General features: G+C 34.5%; 1 protein-coding gene and 1 long non-coding RNA gene across 17 annotated transcripts in view; one reads left to right on the plus strand and one right to left on the minus strand.

The window, feature by feature from the left end:
- Positions 1–10000, minus strand: part of LOC125652380 (uncharacterized) — a 74977-nt gene that overhangs the window by 47904 nt on the left and 17073 nt on the right. For all 16 annotated transcript variants that reach the window (XR_008802954.1, XM_056165033.1, XM_048881568.2 and 13 more), the window contains exon 3: positions 336–389. Coding sequence is in view for 15 of the 16 variants with exons in the window: in XM_056165033.1 (XP_056021008.1) it covers positions 336–389 (54 nt within the window). In the remaining variant the exon portion in view is untranslated. The remainder of the gene's footprint in view (positions 1–335; positions 390–10000) is intronic.
- Positions 7896–9608, plus strand: LOC130054640 (uncharacterized). Its single transcript, XR_008802965.1, has 2 exons — positions 7896–8774; positions 8866–9608. It is a non-coding gene; the product is annotated as an uncharacterized LOC130054640 (long non-coding RNA).

The following is a 10000-nucleotide window of genomic DNA, read 5'->3' on the forward strand; positions in this document are numbered from 1 at the left end:
TACAAATTAGGCTTTAGAAAATATCATCAAAGAATAAACATTGTTGTAATATTTGCATATTCAAAATTAAGAGATAAATCTGTCTCTAGTTTTGAAAGAAATACAATGACTAAGTACAATAAAAGTCAAGGGTATTTGTTACTTTGTTGTTGGTCTACAGTAAATCAGTCAGGTCTATAGAATTTGAAATGGTGGTAGACCAATTGTGTATAGTACAGAAAAGTAAATTTCACACATTGGTATTAGAATAATAGGTTTAATTGTGTCATTACAATAATGAATGGAAAACACAGAGGGAGCTAGTAACAGTTGTAATCTCACTGATCTATACTCACATGATTCAGTAAAAGGTGGACTTATTCCATCACTATCACCACCACCACAAATTTCTGGAAAAAATCAAACCTTTAATTCACATGTTCATTATATAAATATCTTTAGTACATGTTTCACACAGGTCTCGAACAAAGGATTTTTGCATGTACCAAATAACTTGGTATACCCCAAGTCCCAACCAAATTTGAAAAGAATTGGAATGATAGTCATCAAGAAGAACTTAAAAATGTCTATTGTTCACACATAATAACTGACCATTTTGGCCCCACGCTGATACCAAAACGCCGACCCCTGGGATCATCAAATTTACAAATTTGGTAAAGGACTACCTGTTCTTTCTAAATATCTATTTAGTTTCAATGTAATAGTATCAATTGCACTATAAAGAAGATGTTGCATTATTTTAGTGTTTTGCACATAAACACTATATACTAAGTTTGGCCCCGCCCTGCATGGGTACAGAACCCCTTATGATCCCGGAGATCATGAAATATACAATTTTGGTAGAGGCCTTCCTGCTCTACATCACCATGCATTTAGTTTTTCTTATACGTGTGTGGTTCTTGAGATTTTTGAAAATTGGTCAATGTAGGGCAGTTTTGGCCCCGCCCCTAGGGCCCCAGGGGTGCTGGAGTCCTGAAATTTACAAATCATGTCCCCCTTGTCCCAAAGATTCTTCATACCAAATTTGAAAAGAATTGGATTGGTAGTTATCAAGAAGAAGTTAAAAATATTCATTTGTTAACACAGGACGAACGACGCACAATGATGGACAACAACCAATTGCAATAGCTAGGTCACCTGAGTTTACCTAAAAATGGATGACATCCAACATACAAATACACAAAGAATTGGAAAGGCTTACTTCGGATATAAGACTGTTTAATTCTCCGAAAATCATGGTTTATATACCAACAGACACAAAAGCAGACTATGAGTTCCTATTTTCGAAAATTTGATTGAGGATATGATGACAGACAGTAGTGAAATCTTTCTTCTTGATGATTTTAACATTGATCTACTTAAAAATACACACTTCAAATCTACAATGGAAATAAACGGATTACATCAAGTTATCAACCAACCAATACGAGTAAACATCGCATTCGGAAACTCTCATCAATCATATATATGTCAGCAACAAAATTGTGTACAAAAACTCTGGTGTTATTCCTATTGGAATTAGTGATCACCATTTAGTGTATACAATAAGAAATGAATTGAACACAGAAAAAATTAAACACATATACATCCAGTATAGAGACAGGAAACAGGCTAATACTAATGAATTTTCATTCCTGTCTGACCTTGCAGCAATAAACTGTATAAAACTGGTGAAAATTTTTTGGTCAATGATAAATGTCCAGTGTCTGTTCTTCCTATTCTCAGCAAAATTATTGAAAGGCATGTTCACAATTATTTTTACGAATACCTCATACGTCACAATCTTATCAATCAAAGAGAGTCTGCATGGATTCTGAGACCCAAGCATTCATGCGAAAGAGCTCTCAATTCATAGTATAATTGAAAAATGGTTAACAAACATTGACAATGGAAAACTTACAGGTGCCTTATTTGTAGACCTAAGTAAAGCTTTTAACACGGTAATTATCATTAAGTATTACTTCACAAACTACAGTCTTTTGGAATATGTGAAAATTCATACAATTGGTATTTTATTGATTGAATATTGTTTAACGTCCCTCTCGAGAATATTTCACTCACATGAAGTTGTCACCACTGCCGGTGAAGGGCTGCAAAATTTAGGCCAATGCTCGGCGCTTATGGCCATTGAGCAGGAAGGGATCTTTATCGTGCCACACCTGATATGACATGGGATTTCCTTTTTTTTTTGTTTTATTTAGTCGTCTCTTACAACAAGCAAGGGGTTACTGAGGATCTATTCTAAACCAGATCCCCCGGGAACTAAATCAAATAGATCACAATGTGTTAGATGAAATGGAATTCAGTCAGACAAATTAGATACTACAATAGGAGTACCTTGAGAACTAGTACCAAACTAAGTCTTTTCAACTCTAATGTCAAATCTGTCCTTCTCTATGGGTAAGAAACTTGGAGAGAAACATCAGCATCCATCAAGACACTCCTAGTCTTCTTAAACCGCTGTCTAAGAAACATCCTTGGTGCGAGATGACCAGAAACGATTAGTAACAAAGAACTGTGGAAAAGAACCAAACAAGAACCAATTGAGATAACAATTAGAACAAGAAGATGGAAGTGGATTGGACACACTTTAAGAAAACCTAACACCAACATAACTAAACAATCTCTAGAATGAAATCCACAAGGCAAACATAAGAGAGGCAGACCGAAAAACAAATGGCGTAGAGGGATCAATGCAGAGCTACAGGCCATCAATAAAACATTGGGAGAAACCAAAAGAATAGCCCAAGACAGAAAAAAGTGGAAAGCTACTGTGGTTGCCCTATGTCCCCCATGGGACAAAGTGGATTAAGTAAGTAAGTAAGTAATAGGAGTACCTCAAGGATCAATACTTGGTCCTTTGTTTATTATTCTTTATGTAAATGATATCCAGATTGTTTACAATACTCTGCAGCCCATCTGTATGCAGATCGGAAACTCAAGATGTCTCAGATAAAAGTATTGACGTCATGAAATACAAATTACATAGTGATCTTAAAAATACTTTGGAATGGATGGATAAAAACAAACTCAAGCTATCAATCTCAAGAAAATGCAGTGCATGATAAGTAATGGTACAGAGAAAATATTCAGAAATTGTAGAAAACTATCGATAAAAGTGGACAATATCCCCACTGAAAATGTATCCCGTGCAAAACTACTTGGTGTTTATATTGACAGATGTCCGACGTGGTCTGAACATGTTGAAATTTTATCAAAAAAACTTGCAAGCAAACTTAGGTGTGTTACCGATTATGTTTATTCTTTTCAACATAATTATTACTGGAATTTTTTATACAACTGTCTTTCCTCATTTTTACTACTGCTGTACTGTTTGAGGCAATCATGAAAAACAAAGATGGTCTTTACAAATTATGCAAACTTCAAAAGCTAGCTGCTAGTGATTTTAAATAGAAATTTTTATACACCATGCAGCTACAACAGAAATGATGCAGCAACTATTTTGTATATAGAACTTATCATTCTTGTCTTCAAAGTTTTACATGGTCTAACCCCCGATTATTTAAATGTTTTTCAGTATGCATGTCCACGAATCTACCAGATTAAGTCAAAGTATAATTCATTATATATCCAGAAAGCAAAGACACAATATTTCAAAAGATCTTTTACAATTTACGGTTCACAGTTATGGAATAATACGCCAGAATTTTTAGAATAATACCCAACATTGGAAACTTTTAAATCTGCTTATCTTCAAAAAAATTTCCTCCTGGAATTTAAAAACATGTAGATTTGTTTTTGTTTATTTTCAGTTTTATTTTATTTTATTCATTTTCAGTTTTATTCTCAGTTTTAAGTATGTATAGATAGCACATGTATGTAACATACCTTCATATACTATTTTATGATGTAAAGTACCCGCAACGTTAATCTTGACATGATAAACGATAGAACACGATACACACACGATAGGATAGGTTACACGCATGATAGGATAGGATAGGTTACACGCATGATAGGATAGGATACATGCACGATACGATAGGATACACGATAAACCTGATAAACGCAAAACCTGATAAACGATCTTCATGATAGACCTGATAAACGCAAAGCACGATAAACGATCTTCACGATAAACGGAAAACCTGATAGAAATGTTGTAAATTTAGAATCAATTTACACATGTAGACACAAAGAAATTTCGATACTGACAACATAATTACATTATGTTGGTAATGATACTGAAGGATTTCAATTTTCATTATACTCCTAAAACGTATAATTTCTTTAATACATGGTCATACTTTTTAAAAAATATTTTTATTTCAATTTTTACGCATCACAGCTAAAATCAGAAAACTACACTGTATATGGTATTTAATTCATCATTTGATATCTATTTGAATTTTCCCAGCCAATGATTCTAAAATTATAATTGTCACCTAATGTTTAATATATAAATCATACAGTGAATTAATTAAATGTATTTATGCTTCAGTAGCTCTCTAATTCCAATGTCTATTAAATCTTGAATGTGAAATAAAACCAAGGAATATTTTGTGTGTAGTGAGGAGGGGGTTATTTTGCATCAAGCTCTAAGTTCACCGGTCATTCAACAATTACAATTATTTTCATCATGACCACTTTTAAAAAGATCCACTGCATTACACCAAATCTTCTTACATTAGATATTTCTACACGGTGAGTGATGATTGATATTCATAAGTAATTGGAACATATGTATTTGAATTGATATCTTAATAACAAAAATAAATAAACTATCCAAAAAAAAAAAAAATGAATAAAACACGGCTTTTTTAAATTCAAAATTTTTGAAACGCTTAAAAGAATTGTGTTTAGTGTGTAAAAAGAAAATGCAAATAATCATCAAATCCGGTATTAATTTCCAGAATCTACCCGTATGATTATAGGTACATGTACAAGTAAAAAAGCAATAACGACGACAGCTGAGTCGTGCCCAGTTGGGTAGACTTTTGGGAGATGCAACACCCTAGCACCCTTTTAAAACTTAATCTTCTAAATGACGTGTCAAATACAATGTCCCTGAGAATGTTTGCAGTCAAAATACGGGTGATACACAGACGCGCACAAGTTCAATGGTGGGTATATAAATATGTTATAACAACGTAATTTACCGATTTTTCCTTTCAAATCTAAACTTCCTATTTCTCTGTTAGTGTTAATTACAAATAATTGTTTCTAGACAAGCAAATGTTTATGAACTGTACATGAAGGAGCTTTCAGTTTTACTGTCCTCGGTTTGCTCGGCAAACCACTACCTACTTTCCATAATATTTGGAATAAAATTGTGATAAATTTTCACCCTCTCTAGACAGACAAATAGCCCTTCTTCTGCCTTAAAATCAACAGCTTTGTTCTCCTTCAAATATACTGTCTTTTCCCGATTCCTAAAAATAGCTTCTTGAAGAAAACAAATAAAGCTCTCGAAAAGCATCATACTTTTTCATTAGATTTGATATACAATCCTGATAGTTTCCGAAGCTACACGATAAACGATTTTCACGATAAATGGAAAACCTGATACATGCAAAACACAATACACGATAGACCTGATAAACGCAAAACATGATAGAAAACGGAAAACCTGATAAACGCAAAACACGATACGATAGGATACACGCATGATATAACACGATAGGAATGTCAAGAATAACGTTGCGGGTACTGTATCTGTATAATACTGCTTTCTGTATATAATATATGTTTTCAGGACCATAATGTGAACTATAGTTTTTTAAACTAATTGTGCTATCCTATTTAAATAAAGGGCATCATTATTATCTTACATTTACAATTCATGGCAAAGCTTATCACAACAATTAAAGCTCCATGTCATATCTCATACTGATTACAAAATCAGGTTTTTTAAAAACATTTAAAACAAACCATTAAAACAGAGCATCACTAATTACTTGCCTTTGTAAATGAATTCAAATATTTTAAAAATATCTCATAAGAAAAACATTCACCAAGAATAATAATATAACATGTATAACTGATCTATTATATGAAAAATACTGAAAACTTGTATATGATGCATGTTGATATATGCATGCGCCCCTTACTGACCCAGATCACTCCTGCTAACCTGTTAAATTATTAATCAAGTATACCTTATTTTTAATCAATCTTACCACTGTGAGTTAGCCTGCATATGTTCCCCTCTGCAATTTGTACAGATGTAGTCCCCAGGACTTGCACAGCTCTACTTAACTCTACTAACATTAACTCTGCCAGTCACTGCACACACAGATGAATATCCATTGTCATTCTATAAATCAGCATGCTACCTTGCACAGATAAGAAAATTCTCCTAAATGACAGATACAGCTAGGAGTTAAACTCAGGTTTCACAATAATGGAAACAGGTCTATTAGCTTGTTTTCATTTTTCCTCAAACATTTTTTTATGATTTTGTTTGACATGACCTACCAGTGTATGTATGTCAGACCAGTGTGTTGATGTATGTCAGACCTGTGTGTTGATGTTTGTCAGACCTAGCTGTGTGTTGATGTATGTCAGACCTAGCTGTGTGTTGATGTATGTCAGACCTGTGTGTTGATGTATGTCAGACCTGTGTATTGATGTATGTCAGACCTAGCTGTGTGTTGATGTATGTCAGACCTGTGTGTTGATGTATGTCAGACCTGTGTGTTGATGTATGTCAGACCTGTGCAATACTTGCATGTAATTACCTGTGAACATACCATATATACTCGCCTATAAGTCGGATTTTTTGGAATTAAAATTTGGTCCAAAACTCTATGTCCGACTTATAGGAGTGTCCTAAGAAGATTAGTATTTTTCTGGACGGCGTAATGTATAGCCTAGTATTTCTTAAACAACAAAAACATGGACGAAATAAACAAAATAGTAACTGTTTAATTTGTTGAGAAGAAAAAATGAAATACTGATGTCATATCCCAAAATATTATTGGAACACAGATAAATACATAAGATTATTGATATGAAATTGATTTGTCGAGAAAAAATATCAAATATCGGTGCATTTCTCAAAATGTTAATTGAAATACAAGTAAAAACATTAAAGCATTGATTTGAAATTATCAACTGATTTTTTTTTTTAAAAAGTTAGACCGACTTATAAATGGGTCAATTAATACCCTCCAAAATAACCTAAAAACTATACAACCGACTTATAGGCGAACCGACTTAATAGACGAGTATATATGGTAATTTTCTCATGCATGTTAAACATGATTGCATTAATAGACCTGGGGAGTCTGGATGGCACTGGGGTAGTGCACATGCTTTTCACCTCTGTGACCCAAATTTGATCTCAATCATATCGGTTGTGTTTGAGCATATGGTAGACACCCGTGTGAGCATGTGTGATGTCTCCAGGAACTCTGGCTTCCTCCCACACAAACAACTCTCTCATGCAGACATCTTTTCAAAAACAAACTAAACACTCCATTTGAAACAAGAGGTACTGTGAGCAATGCTCACTAAGAATACCCCCCGCTTACCCCAATCTCCCAAAGGGTGTTGGTAATAGGTATAAACTACCTCTTTTCTGAGTGTAAAAAACAAATGGCATGACAAACCAAACCATATTGCTACTTTGATGTCCAGTGCACGTGACCTTTGACCTTTTGACCCCAAAATCGATAGGGAACATCTTCATCCCATGGGTAGTCCATATGTATGATATGGTGACTGTAGGTGGAAAGGATAACGCTTTAGAGCCCGGAAACCATATTGCTACTTCGATGTCCAGTGCGCTTGACCTTTGACCTTTTGACCCCAAAATCAATAGGGAACATCTTCATCCCATGGGTAGTCCATATATATGATATGGTGATGGTAGGTGGAAAGGATAATGCTTTAGAGCCCGGAAACCATTGCGTCTACAGACGGACGGACAGACAGACGGACAACCCGATTCCAGTATACCCCCCCCCCCCCTAATTAATTACCTAATGAGCTTTTATGGATTATCCTGCTACTGTTACAATATTTACCATCTATGCTGAATAAAGATTTTTAAGTCACCAAGTTTACTCAAGTAATTGCATTGAATTTAATGCAATTAAACTTAACTGTGTTAAGAATTGAACATGTTTAATTTCCTCTCGATAACTACCTCGGCACCATTCCAATTCTTTTCAAATAAAGTTTGATATGAAACATCTTTGGGACAAAAGGGACATAAATTGTAAAATTCAGGACTCCTGCACCACTGGGGCCCTAGGGGCAGGGCAAAAACTGCCCAAAATTGACCAATTTTCAAAAATCTTCTTCTCTAGAACTGCACATCTTTAAGAAAAACTAAATCCATAGTGATGTAGAGCAGAAATTAAGGCATCCGCAAAAAATTTTAATTTCATGATCCCCAGGGTAGATTCTGACCCCAGGGCGGGGCTAAACTTACTACATGTATATAGTGTTCATGTGTAAAACACTTAAATAACATCTTCTTTAATGCTATTGATACTAAATTGAAACTAAATGGATATCGATAGTCCTTTACCAAAATAGTAAATTTTATGATCCCAGGGGTAGGGGTTTTGGTATTAGGGTGAGGCCAAAATGGTCAGTTATCATATGTGTGAACAATTTTAAAATAGACATTTTTAACTTCTTCTTGATAACTATCATTCCAATTCTTTTCAAATTTGGTGTGGAGCATCTTTGGGACACTGGGAGACAGTATGTGTACCAATTTATTGATGAGCTGGACAAAAACCATAGAACAGATGACCAGGGAAGTGTCACAGAGGGCAGAATGTACGAGCTACCTGCAGGTACTGTTTTAAAAATAATATTCGATTTTACATAGATTAGGCCCTATGAATAAATAGCTGCTTTATAAATCAAGATTCTATATTTTTACAGGAAATAGCAACTGCCCGGTTCTGTCCTTCCAGAAGTACCTAAGCAAACTCCACCCTGACAGAAATGACTTATGGCAGATCGATCTAGAGACCGAGGGATGTTTTCAACCAGAAGAATGAAGTCTGGTATTTGAAATCTGCAGTAGGAAAGAATGCACTTTCTAACTTCATGACAGATATTTCCAAATTAGTAAAACTTTCTCGTGAGTACATGACCATTCAGTGAGGGCCACTAGTATTACTGTCATGGATGTTGGTGGAATAAATGGGCTTCATATCATGAAGGTATCAGGCCATAAGTCTTCCTTGAAATCCTATTCTCACTTTGTAAGTGACCAAAAAAAGAGGGAAATATCGGACACTTTAAACTCTGCATTAGGTCATCAGAGAGATCAAATGGAATTAGGTGATTTGTCGGATGTTTTTAAAGATGACTTGAACTGGAACCATTAGATGTCACTTGTACTGGAGATATGCAGATCATCCTCTGCGAGGTCGATCGAAACCAGGTTAACACTCGAAATCAATATTCCAGGGGATTCCTTAATTTCAGACCAAATTTCTCTGATAATTGTAACATTACCATAACATTAATTTTCAGAAATGATCATAGTTATGCAATGTTAATTGTTATCTATCTATGATTCTGCATGGTTTGATTGTTGCTACAAAATAAATATGAATTAAAGTGTTCTTTGACAATTTGTTATCTTACAGAATGCTAGCTACTATTACAAATCTACAGTGTAGCCTTGCTTTGTTTTGATATAATAAACAATTTATTGCATGAATATTCGGGAGATATGAAGATTTATTCACCAAGAAAAATCATATTCCCCTTGGGTGTTGCCCTTGGGGAATATGATTTTTCTTGGGTGAATAAATCTTCATATCTCCCTCACTATCATGTAATAAATGTATAATATCGCACAGCACTACTCAAAATGAACCCTAACACCCTTCAATCTGAAAACAAAAACATTTCTGCACATCTAGATACATTGGCCTATCATATCTTTGAATATCTATTACTTTCAACAAACTGGTTATGGAGAACGTTGTCAGATAGTTGTAGGCACAAGAAAGAAGCAGAAGAAGCGAAAGAATGATAAGAACTGAGCAAAAACAATAAGTCT

Source organism: Ostrea edulis, chromosome 5, assembly GCF_947568905.1.
Source record: "Ostrea edulis chromosome 5, xbOstEdul1.1, whole genome shotgun sequence".
NCBI classification, from domain to species: Eukaryota; Metazoa; Mollusca; class Bivalvia; order Ostreida; family Ostreidae; genus Ostrea; species Ostrea edulis.